Below are 16,689 nucleotides of genomic sequence, written 5' to 3'. Positions count from 1 at the left end.
TCTTTAATAAAGCTATTTAAATACATTTTAAAGCGAGGAATGATTTTAAAAAAAGATAAAAGGCACAAAATCTTAAGTTCATAATAAAAAATATAAAATTATCAAGTTCTGACTATACATGAGTAATTCAAACAATTCTAATAGGAAATAACTTATGAGAAATTTCCATTACTCAGAAGCTTCAGGCCAATTCATAATTTACATATTTTTATACATTCATGTCCTCATCTTCCTCTAATACCTCTTCTAGGAATTTTGATCTCATTGCCAAATCTGTATCTCCTACCATCTCTGCGCCCACAGCAACTCCTATTAAACAGACAACTATCCTATCCTCAGAGAGAGAGACTGATTCATTAATTTAAAAGACAGAGCAACAGAAAAAGGCAGATACAGAGGGAGGCACTGTCTATCCACTGGCTCATTCCTCAGATGACCACAACAGCTGGAGCCAGGTTAGTCGAAACCAGAAGAACGAAATTTTGACAGTCTCCCCTGTGGATGAAGCGGCACAAGCACTCAGGCCATTCCACAGCTTCCCCAGGTGCACTTGGAGGGAGCTGAACTGGAAGTGGAGCAGCCTGTCCTCAAACGGGGGATCAATTGGGACACAGGCATTGCAGGCAGCAGTTTCATCCACTTCGCCTCAATACTCGCCCAAAGAAGTTTTAAAAGTTAGATTTGAAGTTCCATCCCATATAAGTGAATGGGATCCAGGAGAGTTTCCCAGAAAGCTTCCCAAAATAAACTTACTGTTTATTATTTTCACAGTATATGAATATATCCTATTTATTTCTCTGTTCTGACAAGAAGGAATTTGAGTTCTACTATTTGGCTACTAAAAATAAATGTATGGGCCTGGCAGCGTGGCCTAGCAGTTACAGTCCTTGCCTTGAGTGTGCCCAGGATCCCATATAGGCGTCAATTTTAATCCTGGCAGCTCCACTTCCCATCCAGCTCCCTGCTTGTGGCCTGGGAAAGCAGTCGAGGATGGCCCAAAGCCTTGGGACCCTGCACCCGCATGAGAGACCTGGAGGAGTTTCCTGGTTCCCGGCTTCGGATCGGCATAGCATCAGCCATTGCAGTCACTTGGGGATTGGAAGATCATCTTCTGTTTCTCCTCCTCTCTGTATATCTATCTTTGTAATAAAAATATATAAATCTTAAAAAAAAAAAAATCCTTCTCACAGAACTTAACAAAGTGCTTCACACAGTTCCTGGTAAATGAACACATTCTGCCAATGTAGTTAGCTACTATTACAATTTTAAATAGAAATAGTAATGCACATAAAATCCACAGTGTAACAAGCAGTACTGAGCAGCATGAATTACTCAGAGTGGGGCCACCACCTGTGGAAACACAACAGGGCCAGAGAAGATGGGGCAGCCCGAGGGGTGCGCCTTCTGTACCTGGAGGTCCTGCAGCAGCTGCATCTTCCAGGAGCTCCCCCTCTTCCAGCTCCATGTTGTTATATTCAACATCATTTTCTCCAGACCTAAGAATATGTAAACCTCATCATTCTCACAGAGTAAAATGCATTGACACTGTCAGCCTCAATACATTTTATGACACTAGTACACAGCTTTCTCCTGTGAAGACAGGATCCCTTCTCTTCTTCTCTCTTTAGTTTTATTTTTGTTTTAAGTTTTATTTATTTTCATTTTGTTTTAAATGAAAAACAAAGGAAAAGAAATAATGAGAGGGACACACACAGAATCCTTCATGTGGCTCACACAAAGCCCCTTGTTATCATCTGTTGCCTTCCAGGACGCACTGTAGCAGGGAGCTGGATCACAAAGAGCTGTGATTTGAACCAGGCATTGCACTTAGGGATGTGGTCACACCAACTGGCATCATAATTGTTGCACCATGTGCCTGCACCTCCCTTTTAAAATTCATCTATTTACTTGCATGTATTTGAAAAGCATAGCAAGATATGGAGACAGCTGAGAGCAGTAGCCTCGCAGCTAAAGTCCTCTCCTGGTATGCGCCAGGATCCCATATGGGCGCCAGTTCTAATCCTGGTGGCCCCAATTCCCATCTAGCTCCCTGCTTGTGGCCTGGGAAAGTAGTCAAGGACGGCCCAAAGCTTTGGGATGCTGAACCTGTATGGGAGACTCAGAAGAAGATCCTGGCTCCTGGCTTTGGAGCTGGTTCAGCTCGAGTTGTTGCAACCACTTGGGCAGTGAATCAACGGATGGAAGATCTTCCCTTCTGTCTCTCCTCCTCTCTTTATATCTGACTTATCAATAAAAATAAATAAATCTTTAAAAATCTTTTAAAAAAAGAATGAAGGAGACAGAGAAATGGATCTTCCATTCACTATGGAATGCCCACAATAAGTACAGCTGGATCAGACCAAAGCCAGGAGCCATTAAATACAGACAGGACTCTCATGGGGGAGACAGAGACCCACATGTTTGTGCCATCTCATCTGCTATCTTTTTTTTTTTTTTTTTTAAAGATTTATTTTTATTATTTTTTCATTGGAAAGGCAGATATACAGAGAGGAGAGACAGAGAGGAAGATCTTCCGTCCGATGATTCACTCCCCAAGTGAGCGCAACGGGCCGATACTATGCCAATCTGAAGCCAGGAGCCTCTTCCGGGTCTCCCACGCGGGTGCAGGGTCCCAAAGCTTTGGGCCGTCCTCGACTGCTTTCCCAGGCCACAGGCAGGGAGCTGGAAGGGAAGTGGGGCTGCCGGGATTAGAACCAGCGCCCATATGGGATCCCGGGCGTGCAAGGCGAGGACCTTTAACCACTTGCGCCACCGCGCCAGGCCCCATCATCTGCTATCTTTAAGACTGACCAATATGAGTTGGAATGCAAGCACAGGCAGGACTTGAACGCAGGCATTATGACATGGCTTGTGGGCCATTGTTTTGGCACGAACAGTTCCATAATGGAACAATACAAATCAGTGCTAGTTTGGATATTTAAAGAAACTGTTGGTGCCAGAACAGTGGCTCAGTTTTCAGCACCATCATCCCATATGGGTGCTGATTTGAGTTTTGGCTGTCTGCACCCATGTGAGACCCAGATGACTGCTTAAAAAGCTCTAATTCTACAGAGCTCAAGTCCCAGCCACACCCTGGTCCGGAGACAGCTTGCTTAGAATGTGCCCGGGAGGCAGCGAAGGATGGCCCAAATACTTCTTATCCTGCCACTCATGTGGGAAACCCAGACAGAATTCCTGGATCTGGGCTTCTATCTCTCCCAGCCGAGCTGCTGTGGATATGTGGGGTGTGAACCAGCAGATGGAAGATCTTTCTCTTCCTCTCCATTCAACAATAATAAATCTTTAAAAATTTAATAAGGGCCTGGCACAATAGCGTAATGGTTAAAGTCCTCACCTTGAATGCACCAGGATGCTATTTGGGCGCTGGTTCTAATCCCAACTGCTCCACTTCCCATCCAGCTCCCTGCTTGTGACCTGGGAAAGCAGTCAAGGACAACCCAAAGCCTAGGACCCTGCACCCACGTGGGAGACCTGGAAAAAGGTCCTGGCTTCGGATTGGTTCAGAACCGGCCGTTGTACTCACTTGGGAAGTGAATCATCGAACGGAGGACCTTCCTCTCTGTCTCTCCTCCTCTCTGTATATCTGCCTTTCCAATAAAAATAAATAAATCTTAAAAAAAAAAACTTAATAAAAATTTAGAGAACAAAAATTTTTGGCTTAGGCCCAGAGGGAAGAAACTATCTAGTGACTTAGTCTTTCCTTCACGTTGCTCTGTTCACAGACAATGTTCCATATCTAGAACAAAGCCACCGTATATCCTCAATAGACCCCCCCCTTCCCGCTTTTAACCAGGAAGTGAACATGCTTCAAATAATTAGCACTTGACTGCCTTGTGCTGGCAGTTCTGCAGGACACTCACATAGTTTCTTCATCAATATCATTTTCTTCGGTGTTACTTGTTGCTGTGGAACTGGCCGAGGAGCTGCTGCCATCAAGGTGATTCACTTCATCTTCTCCAACAAGATCCAGATCCAGATCTCCATCTGAAAGCTCATGCTAAACAACAGCAAACAGGATTTCTATTCCAAATGTTTCCACCCAGCCAATTATTCCATACAGGCCATGAACCAGAAAGAAAAGAATAACAGAGTCAACAGAATTCTATCCCCTACTCCCGCTGGGCTGCTGAGTCTTGGGGGAAAAAAAAGTCACACAGGGCCCAGCGCAATGGCGCAGTGGTTGAGGTCCTCGCCTTGCATGCCTGGGATCCCATATGGGCACCGGTTCTAATGCCGGCAGCCCCACTTCCCTTCCAGCTCCCTGCCTGTGGACCAGGAAAGCAGTCAAGGACGGCCCAAAGCTTTGGGACCCTGCACCCATGTGGGAGACCCAGAAGAGGTTCCTGGCTTTGGATTAGCAAAGCATCGACTGTTGCGCTCACTTGGGGAGTGAATCATTGGACGGAAGATCTTCCTCTCTGTCTCTCCTTCTCTCTGTAAATCTGCCTTTCCAATAAAAATTAACAAATCTTGGGACCGGCGCGGTGGCGCAGTGGTTAAGGTCCTCGCCTTGCACCCCCGGGATCCCATATGGGTGCTGGTTCTATCCCGGCAGCCCTGCTTCCCTTCCAGCTCCCTGCCTGTGGCCTGGGAAAGCAGTCGAGGACGGCCCAAGGCTTTGGGACCCTGCACCCATGTGGGAGACCCGGAAGAGGTTCCTGGCTTCGGATCGGCATAGTATCGGCCCGTTGCGCTCACTTGGGGAGTGAATCATTGGACAGAAGATCTTCCTCTCTGTCTCTCCTCTCTGTATATCCGCCTTTCCAATAAAAAAATAATAAAATAAATCTTAAAAAAAAAAAATTAACAAATCTTAAAAAAAAAAAAAGAAATTGTGATCCTATTTTGTCTCTTATCAAACAAACAAACAAAAAAATCAAATTCACACTGGCCTAATTATTACATGATAATCTTCATTGTGAATCTTCTCCTCATCCTCTTCATCCTCTTTGGCCTCTCTTATACAAACTGCAGTGGAGCCACCTTCGAGAAGCATGTCAGAGCATGAGCCAGACTTCTTAGCTCGAGCCTCAGGAGTGTCATCATTTTGGGGGCTAAGATGATTATCTGGTGGTGACAAATCTCTTGATTTCTGAGTTCGAGACAGTTCAATGGTAAGTCTCTTTTAAAACAAGAATAGTACAGATGTAAGTCACAATATACCATTTCTCCTACCTAATGTTTGAGAACAATCTGATAAAACAAATTGTGCTATTCATTCTGATCCTTCTTTCATATCCATTCTAAGCTACAGATACAATCAGAAATATGTGGTCAGCAAGTTTTAAAAATTACACTTCACAGGAAAATAAATGTTTTAACTCATATTTCCCTTGCAAAAGAGAATTAGTTGAATCACTGAAACAAAACAGAAATGACCTCAGACTACAGTGCTGCTGTGTAATACAACTTTATGTGAGGAGAAAAACATTGCATATCTGCACTGTACAATAACAAAAGCTCATAAAATGTGGCCACTGCCCTTAGGGAACATCCGCAAACTTCAGTTGACTTTGCACAGACATCTGCAGCCAGGATTTACTCTCCTGGACAGTGTGGAACTAGAGGCTCTTATGCGGTAAGGATGGGAAAAGGATGAGCGGATTTCATTCTATAACACTACACACAGTGATAAATATCCCAAGTCTAATCAAAATACAACACTCCCCACAAAAGTAAGAAATTTGTTATTTCCTTACCTCTTTAAGATTGTTTATCTGTTGTATGTAACTTGTTTGCGCACTTTCCAATTGAGTGATATACCAATGTTGGTCCCGGCATTTTTGAAAAAAAGTTGGTGAACGTACCTGAAATCTTAAAACAACAGCTCTGCATAAAAAAATAATCCCACCAGCAAAATACTGCCAACTCACCCTGAAAACACAGCTATAAATTCTACAGAGCACTAAAAGAATCACTGTCATGGCACAGAAAATTAAGCCACTGCTTGTGAATCCAAGCAATGGTTCAAGCCCTAGGTCTTGTGCTTCTGATCCAGCTTTCCACTAACGCACCTGGGAAGACAGAAGACCCAGATGGGACTCCTGGCTCCTGGCTGGGCAGCCATTTGGGAAATGAATCACCAGATGGCAGATATCATGTCCTCTCCAATTCTCTCTGTGGCAGGCTGCAAACAAATAAACAAACTAATTTAAAAAAAAATGGCTGAAGTCCTTTGTCTTACATATGCGGGAATCCCACATAAGCACTGGTTCATATTCTGACTGCCGACTTCCCTTTCAGCTCCCTACTTGGGGCCTGGGAAAGCAGCTGAGGACTGCCCAAAGCTTTGGGACCCTGCACCCGTGTGGGAGACTCAGAGGGGGCTCTGGCTCCTAGTTTCAGAGCGGCTCAACTCTGACCGTTGCAGTCACTTGGGGAGTGAACCAGCAGATAGAAGATTTTCTCACCGTCTCTCCTCCTCTCGGTAAGCCTGACTTTCCAATAAAAATAAATAATAAATTAAACAAATCTTAAAACAAACAAACAACCACAAAAAACCCAGCTCTTTTGTAGGATGGCAAATATGTAATTCTGAAATCCTCTCTATTGCTAAAGCATGCATTAGCAACAAATTATTCCTCTTGAGTAATCAAAAGACAAACAAAACCCCTGAGGAGTAGGTATTTGGCCTACCAGTTAAGAGTTCTGCTTGCAACACATACCTCCTACATCAAAGGGCCTAGTCCGAGCGCTGGCCCTGACTCTAGGTTCCTGCTGATGTGCATTCCGGGAAGCACCAAGCAACACTTTCAGTACTTAAGAACCTGCCATTTACACGGGGAGATTCTGATTGAGTTTCTTGCTACTAGATTTCAGCTGCCCAGCCTCAGTTCTGGTGGACACTTGGGGAGTGCAAAAGTGGAAGCTCTCTCTCTTTCTGCCTTCCAAACAAGTAGAACCAAGTAAGGTAAAATCCCGAAAAGAAAGTGACAACATGAATTTTTCCGAGGTTAAGCACTGTATTTCACTAAATGTTATGCTTTCGCTTCTTTATTTTCCCGAAAAAGCTTTAAAAAACATTTTAACAGTAAAGGTTTAAATGAGAACAAATCATTTATCCAACATATGTAGAAACAAAAAGCTTGAAATGAGTATCATTTAGGAACATATTAGGCAATTCCTCCCCCAAAAAGGAAAAACACTTCAAAAATTGTTTTGATAACAAATGTCAACCTAAAACTTCTCAGCTCAGAGTACATTTGAATTTCTTGTTTTTATTGCTTCTCAGCCTTTTTGCCACAATCAAGTGTTGAATTCCCTTGTTAAAGACTGTAGTCCTCATTTTAATCAAGTAATTACATCATACAACCCCTGTTTGTAAAGCTATTCCCGTATCGAGTAAGGCTGCTGTCTCTCAGCCAGTGTTTATGTTCTGTTCTTTCTGGTAGATAACAGGATTATTTCATTTCTCTTTACTTTTAATGCAGTATTATCTAGAAAGAACTGAATCACATTAAAATCAAGCTTGTAAAGCTTCTCACCCATATGTCATACATAAACCAAAAAAAAAAAAAGAAAAAATTTAAATCCTTCACTATTCAAATGACAAAATTACACAATAGATAACCGAGACATTATTACATACACTAGAAGTGTAAAATGGGTAATCTTTATCTGAAATGCCTGTGATTGAAAATTTTAGATTATTTCAATGTTGTAACATTCGGATATATATGCAGAGATAACTGGAAACAGGACTTAGGTCACAGCATAAAATTAATTTGTTTCATATGTACTTTATATGCACATCAAGAAGGTAATGTAAAACACTTTTGATGGGCTTGTGATATATTAGGTCAGGCATGGTATATTCCACTTGTCATATTTTGGAGCATTCTGTATTCAATTTTATGACTGATGATGCTCCACTTCTGGTGGATTTCATTTTTAATGGAATTACTATGAAATGTGGAACAAATTTCTGATTTTTATTACTCACTGACTGAATAGGACTCCTAAAATGTAACAGTCAAGAAAGTGGTGGGGGTATAGCCAATGTGGAGTTCAATATTCATTTTTATTCAATGAATACACTGACATAAAGATCTGTGGTATTATTCCCTCATAACAAAAGCCCAGTACCAAGTATTTCTAATTACCTTAGTATCACTGTATCATTTTGTCGATTCAGGTATCCTTCATTTGCAAGTAAGTCCAAACGAAAAAATCTATTATAGCCCCAGCATTCTCCAACTTCAAAATCAGACGCAAATTCTCTAATGATATTTTTGGTAGGATCATTGCAAGACTGGTGAACCATCTCCACGCGATATTCATATCTAAATGGAGAAACAGAACATGAACATAGTAAAAATAAGATAGGCTCATCTAAACATTGAGTCATCAAGTAGTTACCTGAGCAGAAAGGCATCAGCATAAGGCCACATTTCTTTCAAAAAGATTTTATTTCTTACAAAACCAGCAATAACGTGAATGCCAAAGCAAGACCAACATCACACCTTATGCTTCTTGTTAAAATGTTTACCAGTATACCAGGTATAAAGCATTTTGTATAAGCAAGTACTTTAAGGCTACTCCAATCTGCCTTACAAATACTGCATATTTTCTGCTTTTTTTTTTTTCATTGGAAAAGTAGATTTACAAAGAGGAGACAAAGAGAAATATCTTCCAGCTACTGGTTCACTCTCCAAATAGCTGCAACGGCCATGGCTGAGCTGATCCGAAGACAGGAGCCAGGGGCCCCTTTGGGGTCTCCGACACAGACGCAGGGTTCCAAGGTCTTGGGCCATCCTCCACTGCTTCCTTAGATCATAGACAGGGAGCTGGATTGGAAGTGGAGCAGTTGGGACAAGAACAAGTATCCGTTAGAGCTACTATCACTTGTGGGTGGACAATTATCCAACTGAGCCAGCATGTATATTTTCCATGCATTCATTACTTAAATTTTTCTGATACATGACTATTTTGTCATTTCTAATAACCTTTGAATTTAACCACCTTGCAATTTTAAAATGCTTTCAAACACTCTTTTTGAAATCAAACTATAATAAAATAACTTATTGTGTACACAGATTTTTAAGGCTAAATAAACCTTCTAATGGCAAACAGGTGCACAGTGGGAAAACCAATATATTCCAATTAATCCTATGATATAGAACACTTTAAAAAATTATTTACTGCTGGCACAGTGGATTAGTAAGTGAAACCTCCACGTGTAGTGTGGTTCGAGTCTGCTCCACTTCCAATCCAGCTCCCTGCTGATGGCCTGGGAAAGTAGTAAAGGATGGCACAAGGCTTTGGGCCCTTGAACCTATGTAGGAGACACTGAAGTAGCTCCTGGCTCTCACCTTTGAATCAGTCCAGCTCTGGTCACTGCAGCTATTTAGGGAGTGAACCAGTGGATAGAATACCTCTGTGTCTCCCTCTCTTAGACACAAGGTCTCCCACACAGGTCTCCTCCCAGCAGCTCCTCTTTCCCATCCAGCTCACTGCTTGTGGCCTGGGAGGGCAGTTGAGGACAGTCCAAATCCTTGGGACACTGCACCCATTTGGGAGACCTGGAAAGAAGTTCCTGGCTCCTGGCTATGGATTGGTTGCAGCACCGGCTATTGTGGTCACTTGGGGAGTGAACCATCAGATGGAAGATCTTCCTCTCTGTCTCTTCTACCCTCTGTATATCTGCCTTTCCAATAAAATAAATAAATCTTTTTTAAAAAATTCTGTTGAACACTAATCTTTAGAAATCTGATTCTGATTTCAGCTGTGGTGGGGAGGCAGTGGTTATTCATGTTTCATGTACTTGTAGCAAAATAAATTCCCCATATTGGTTGGTTTAAAATTTTCATCAAATTCAGATAGTTTACCATTTCTTCAAATATTTCTTCTCAGAGATTTCAGTTATCTCACTCATATATTAAGCTGTCTGAAATTATTCCACCATTTTGGAATTCTTACATGTCATTTTGAATAATTTCTACTGCTTTGCTTTTAAGTTCATTATTTTTTCTTTGCAATACCCAATTTCTTATCCATCTTATCCAGTTCAATTTATATCAGTTTACTTTGAATATGTTGTATCTTTGGTTTCTCTAAATTTCCAAGCCAAAAGAACATTTTAAAATGATTATCATGGGACCAGCGGCGTGGTCTAGCAGCTAAGGCCCTCGACTCGAACGTGCAAGGATCCCACATGGGCATCGGTTTCAATCCCGGCAGCCCAGATTCCCATCCAGCTTCCTGCTTGTGGCCTGGGAAAGCAGTTGAGGATGGCCCAAATACTTGGGACCCTGCATCCTTCTGGGAGACCCGGAAGAGCTCCTGGCTCCTGGCTTTGGACTGGCTCAGCTCCTACTGTTGTGGTCACTTGGGGAGTGAACCATTGGACAGAAGATTTTCCTCTCTGTCTCTCCTCCTCTGTGTATCTGAATTTCCGATAAAAATAAAATAAATCTCAAAAAAAAAGTACTTAAGGAAATAATAAGGGGAAAGTTTCCTAATCTAGAGAAAGAATTGGGAAACAAGATCCTGGAGGAGCACAGAATTTCCAACAGGCTTGACCAAAAGCTATCTTAACCACGACAAATGATAATCAAGCTCTCTTCAATTGAACATAAGAAAAAGATTCTTAAATGTGCACGTGAAAAAAATTCAATTGACATATAAAGGAATGCAAATTGAATTCGCAGGAGACCTCTCACAGGAATGTCTATAGGTCAGAAGAGAATGAAGTGACATGTTCCAGATTTTTAAAAAAATTGTCAGCCAAGGACAACGTACCCAGCAAAGTTTTCTTTTGTCTTTGAAAATGAAATGAAATTCTTCCACAGTAAAGAAAAGTTAAAAGAAAATGCCTCTTCCAAACCTGCCCTACAAAAGATATTTAAAGATGTTCTCTTGACAGAGAAGAGGAACAGTGCCCAATAAAACCAAACCAAATCAAATGTGAAGAACATCCCAAAAAAATGACAACAGAAGACTAAATCAATGAACAACCCATTGATAAAATGACAGGACCAAATTATCACCCATTCATATTAAACCTGAATGTAAATAAATGGCTTAAACTCATCAATCAAATGTCAGATTAGTAGACTGGATTAAAATAACAAAACCCATCTATTTATTGCCTACAGGAGACATATCTCACCAACAAAGTTCAGGGGAAATTATATCTCATGGGGTTTGATTTTTTTTTTGTTAGTTTCATCTCTTCAAAACACTTTGTTTCCCAAAATTCTTCACTGACTCAGATCATACAGAAGCATCATTTTCTTCAAGAAGGTTCTTAAAAAAAAAAAAAAAAAAGGTTCTTGATTTTCTTTATTTCTTCAGCAATATATTAGCCATTCAGTAGCATGTTACTTAACTTCACGGTGTTTTTAATTTCTTCTTTCCTTACTATTGTTGATTTTGTTTTGTGGCTTTTCATTTAGGGGATGTATAGTAACTGTGAAATGGAGATTATCATATATAGTAGCATGTTATTTAACTTCATAGCTTTGTAAATTTCTACTTATCTTCCTGTTGTTGATTTTGTATTGTGCTTTTCATTTAAAGGCATGTATGGTAACTGTATAATGGAGACTATCATATCCAGATGTGAGGACACAATGCAGTATGCATCTCTACTTCCATAACAAGATGGACTCCCAATGAGTCTCTTAACTATATCTTGACAGTAGGATACTGGACTCTGCCATTATCCATGCCTGCAATGATGGACATATGACTGTTTATGAAGAACTACACGACAGTAATTTTATAAGGGAACTCAGTGGCGAGGAAGAGACTTGGGTAAGGGGCAAGGGAAATCCAAGCGCATATGGAACTGTAACATAATAATAATAATTTTTTCCAAATAACATAATACTCAAAACCAATGAAGAAAGATTTTATATATATTTCAACCAAAGCAACTTATTGCAAGAAATTAGATGTAAAATATATTAGAATGCAACGGTTTTCTTTTGAACCAGACATAACACAGATTTCAAAAATGTAAACCAAGTTTCAACAAATACTTTTATTTTAGAAAAGCAGAATAACAAAAAAATATGCAATACACTTATGATTTTTGAAGCGAACAAACTGCTTTCTAATTCAGAAAATAAGATACAGCTCATATATAGAAAATCCTTTTGGGGTTTCTAGTAAAGGGTCCTGAGACCAGTTTTAAAATCTGCAAGTCTATATCATCATGTTTCATCAAGGATTCCATACCATATCTCGATAGACATAAAATACATTAATGAACAAATTAACCAACAAAAATTGCCAGTAAAAATGTAAAGTAAAAGTACTTCAAGTTTGTTGTTCAATTATATATGTCACTTACTTTGAAGTTTCAGGCAATCCGGCTGAGAGTTCCAGAAACACAGACAAGTAGTAACCACGCACAACTCCATTTCCATCCTAAAAAAAAAAAAAATGCAATTAAAACTAATTTAAATGCAAAAAGTGAGGCATAATGAAACAAAATAAAGAGTAACACTTCATATCTGCACTAGAAATACTTCTTTGGCATCTCTCTAGCTAACAAATTATAGATCCCTAGGTATAGGAAATAACAAAGTTCCTTTGAACAGGCTCTGCACATCAGGCTCTCAAAAGTACAAACGGAACAAAGTCCACCTCTTTGGGAAGACGCAAGAAACAGCTTTTGTCCAGTTAAGAGCTGTTAGGCCTAGGACCCCAGACCTAGGGTTGTTAAACCCCCTTTTTTATGAACAGGCAGGCAGTTGGATATACAAACTGCTATCCCAGAAGATCTCAGCGACATGCTCCAAGCACAGGCTGGTTCTCTGGGTTAATCAAACCAGACAGATAGAAAACCATTTGCCGGGGCCCGGCGCAGTGGCGCAAGTGGTTAAAGGTCCTTGCCTTGCACGCCCGGGATCCCATATGGGCGCCGGTTCTAATCCCGGCAGCCCCGCTTCCCTTCCAGCTCCCTGCCTGTGGCCTGGGAAAGCAGTCGAGGACGGCCCAAGGCTTTGGGACCCTGCACCCGCGTGGGAGACCCGGAAGAGGCTCCTGGCTTCGGATCGGCATAGCATCGGCCCGTTGCGCTCACTTGGGGAGTGAATCATCGGATGGAAGATCTTCCTCTCTGTCTCTCCTCTCTGTATATCTGCCTTTCCAATAAAAAAAAATAATAAAAATAAATCTTTAAAAAAAAAAAAAAAAGAAAACCATTTGCCATTTCTCGAATGAGGTCAGACAATGAAAAATGGGTCAAACCAGGCCAAAGAGGGTTGGAATTCTGGCCCAGCATTTGATCATGGAAATCCTGGCTGCTGTTACTCCCTGGCCCTATGCCTTCCATATTCACACTGCTTCTTTCTGTGCAATGTCTTTGATGCCTTTCTTCATTTACAATCAGAAGTCATATCCTGATTGGACAGTTTTATTGGGCCTTCTGTATGGTTGCGTAGGGTAGAAATTTAGATGCAAAGAGTATCAGTATCAAAGGTCTAATTCCTCCCTTGCAAAGGCAGGATCCCATATGGGCACTGGTTCATGTCCCAGCTGCTCCACTTCCCATCCAGCTCCCTGCTTGTGGCCTGGGAAAGCAGTCGAGGATGGCCCAAAGCTTTGGTACCCTGAACCCATGTGGGAGACCCAGAAGAAGCTCCTGGCTCCTGACTTGGGATTGGTGAAGCTGCAGCCATTGTGGCCACTTGGGGAATGAACCAGCAAATGGAAATCTGCCTTTGTTTTTTCCTTCTCTATAAATCTGCCTTTCCAATAAGAAAGTTTTCTCTTGAGATGCCAACCTGAAATAATCAGATGAACAAATCTTCATTAAATTGCTTCAATACTTAAAAAAAAAATCTGGGTCTGGGGAAGGAAATATATAAAGTAATCCTAGAACCACTTAGCACCATTTAGCACATAAGACACTAACTACTAACATTGTCACATAGGCTAATATCTTAACAAATGCTTCAGGAGCCAGCACGGAAAGACAAAATGTATATAAAAACATAAACTCCTCCTGTCATGAAAAACCAGACAGGATGGGCAATTACTGCAGCAGTTCAGTCCTATATCCCTATGGAAGTGCCAAGTCAGAGTTCCAAGTACTCTGCTTCCAATCCAGCTTCCTGCAAGTGCAATTTAAGGAATACACACAGCTAAGCATCACACTGACATGCATCTGAGAACGCAATCAGTTGATTAATCTTTTTGACGGTTTTCATTGTATTTTTCAAGAGTTTCAAAAGAATTGTAAACATTTCTTCTAAAATAATTATGAAACAAAATTTACTAATATAGCAAAGGAAACAATGCTATGTCAAGGTTCCGATTTAGCTGGATTTTTCATAGATTTACCAATAAACCTGATAGAAAATGTGCAACTGCCATTAGCTTCATTTCTTTACTTCGTTAGAAAGTGAACTAATGTTCCATGAAACCCTCAAACGCAGCCCTTGGTTCAAAAATGTATCAGAAACACACAAGGCTTACAGGGTAAACTTTTAGCCTCCAGCAGAGTCCTGACACTTGAAGAGGTGGACTGTAAACAGGATCTGCTCTCTGACGTAAAGTGCTAAAGAGAAGGAAAACCAACAAACGCCAAGGTGAAGACCATTCAGAAACAGTAACTGGCAAAAACAAAAAGCAACTTCATCCTTTATGCTATGCATTTGAAATTCTATCATACACTTAATGCTCTTCAAGTAAGATTTCACTGCATAAGTTTGTATACGTTTAAATTCTGAAATAAACTGTAAAGATACTAAAGATTTTTCTTTGCATTTCTATTAAAAAAAAAAACACAAAATTGTGCCCTTTCAGGGAAAAGCAGTACTAAGTATCATGAACTTAATCACTGCATCAATAAAGTCTATTACATTAAAAAGATAATAAAAAATAATATATATTGATTTTCTTTCTCTGTAATATAATTATCTTTTTCTAATTAAGGATTTGTGTATATAAAACAGTTATAGAAAAAGAGAGATCTTTTATCTGCTGGTTCACTCCCCAGATAGGTACAGGCGCTCTAAGCCTTGAGTCATCCTCTGCTGCTTTTTCAGGGTATTAGCATAGAGTTGGATCAGAAATGCAGCAACCAGGACTCAAACCAGCACTCATATATAATGCCAGCACCCAGGGCTGAGGCACTGTGTGTTACACCATGGTGCTGGTCCCTTATTGTTCTTTTTCAATGTTTCAACAAGCAAACCAACAGAATGTCTGCTAAATCTTAAAATATTTAAGGAAATCCTTATATGAGAGAGACAAAATTATAGTAATTGTGGCCACAGAGGGACTGAATCAATGGATAGAAACTCCCTCTTTCTTAAAATAAATGCAAATTAAAAGAAAAAGAAACGGGCCAGGCGGCGTGGCCTAGTGGCTAAAGTTCTCTCCTTGAACACCCAGGATCCCATATGGGCACCGGTTCTAATCCCGGCAGCTCCACTTCCCATCCAGCTCCCTGCTTGTGGCCTGGGAAAGCAGTCGAGGACGGCCCAAAGCTTTGGGACCCTGCACCCGCGTGGGAGACCTGGAAAGAAGTTCCTGGATCCTGGCTTCAGATTGGCATAGATCGACCGTTGTGCTCACTTGGGGAGTGAATCATCAGACGGAAGATCTTCCTCTCTGTCTCTCCTCTCTGTATATCTGACTTTCCAATAAATAAATAAATCTTAAAAAAGAAAAGAAAGAAAGAAAGAAAAAGAAAGAAAACACAAGTTGTTCCAAAATCAGAAATGTTTTGAGCATCAACTTAACTTGACAAATAGATGATCTCACACATTTATTACATATATCACATTAAAATACTTCGATGTGTAAGATATGTATGAATCAGCATGAATCTAATATTTGGACGTAGCTCCCATCCCTAAAATATTAAGTATTTCCAAAAATTACAAAATACAAAATTGTAAATGATTTTAACTTCAAACAATTAACACATACTTACTTCCCTGTATGACGCAGGCAACCTCTACAGCTTAGCAGTAAACTTTCTTTACTAAATAGACTAAGTGACACAATACATCAAATCTCTATTCTGCTGAGAAATGATGCTTCTCTAGCTCTTTATTATGAGTATACAAACCAAAAAGAACTGCCAAAGCTCTTACCTGAAATTCTCTAAAACAAAAGTAGCTGAATCATAAGATGGCACCAATTCACTAAAAAGCAAAAAGAGAAAAATATGACATTAAGATTAAGTTTAAAATTTCAGTTTACAAATATTTTTACATCATCTCTTGAAAACACTATTAAACGAGCACTCAAAAAATTCTTTAAAGGTTGTGCTTGACAAATCAGATGAATTCACATATCTATCAAAAGTGTACAATTAAAATGAAGACCCCACAAGTATTTTATAAAATACATGAGACTAACACAATAAGCACTCATGGAAACAGGAAAACATAAGAAATCGATGCTTGGATCAGGAATTTGAATCATAAAATAAATATAAACAGGTTTAAATACTAAAGGCAGTAGGCCTGGCGCAATGGTTCAAAACTCATCTTGCAGGCGCCAGGATCTCATATGGGCACTGGTTCCTGTCCCAGTTTTCCCACTTCCCATCCAGCTCCCTGCTTGTGACAAGGGAAAGCAGTCGAGGATGGCTCAAAGCCTTGGCACCCTAAACCCATGTGGGAGACCTGGAACAAGGTCCTGCCTCCTGGCTTTGGATTTGCTCAGCTCTGACCAGTATGGCCACTTGGAGAGTGAATC

The 16,689-nt window shown here is 40.5% G+C and overlaps 1 protein-coding gene across 11 annotated transcripts in view; it reads right to left on the bottom strand.

The window, feature by feature from the left end:
- TRIM37 (tripartite motif containing 37) overlaps window positions 1–16,689 on the bottom strand; it is a 79,803-nt gene that overhangs the window by 28,670 nt on the left and 34,444 nt on the right. For 10 of the 11 annotated variants that reach the window (XM_041000314.1, XM_041000306.1, XM_041000313.1 and 7 more), the window contains 8 exons: window positions 16,080–16,130; window positions 14,452–14,533; window positions 12,320–12,396; window positions 8,124–8,303; window positions 5,721–5,835; window positions 4,925–5,143; window positions 3,882–4,018; window positions 1,411–1,496 (listed from right to left, as the gene is read on the bottom strand). In XM_041000314.1, coding sequence (XP_040856248.1) covers window positions 1,411–1,496; window positions 3,882–4,018; window positions 4,925–5,143; window positions 5,721–5,835; window positions 8,124–8,303; window positions 12,320–12,396; window positions 14,452–14,533; window positions 16,080–16,130 — 947 coding nt within the window. The remainder of the gene's footprint in view (window positions 1–1,410; window positions 1,497–3,881; window positions 4,019–4,924; window positions 5,144–5,720; window positions 5,836–8,123; window positions 8,304–12,319; window positions 12,397–14,451; window positions 14,534–16,079; window positions 16,131–16,689) is intronic. The other variant, XM_041000308.1, reaches the window with a different exon arrangement.

Source organism: Ochotona curzoniae, unplaced genomic scaffold (assembly GCF_017591425.1).
Source record: "Ochotona curzoniae isolate NIBS_2020 unplaced genomic scaffold, NIBS_Ocur_1.0 scaffold_2453, whole genome shotgun sequence".
In the NCBI taxonomy this organism is placed as follows: domain Eukaryota; kingdom Metazoa; phylum Chordata; class Mammalia; order Lagomorpha; family Ochotonidae; genus Ochotona; species Ochotona curzoniae.
This window is presented reverse-complemented; position numbering and strand designations above follow the sequence as displayed.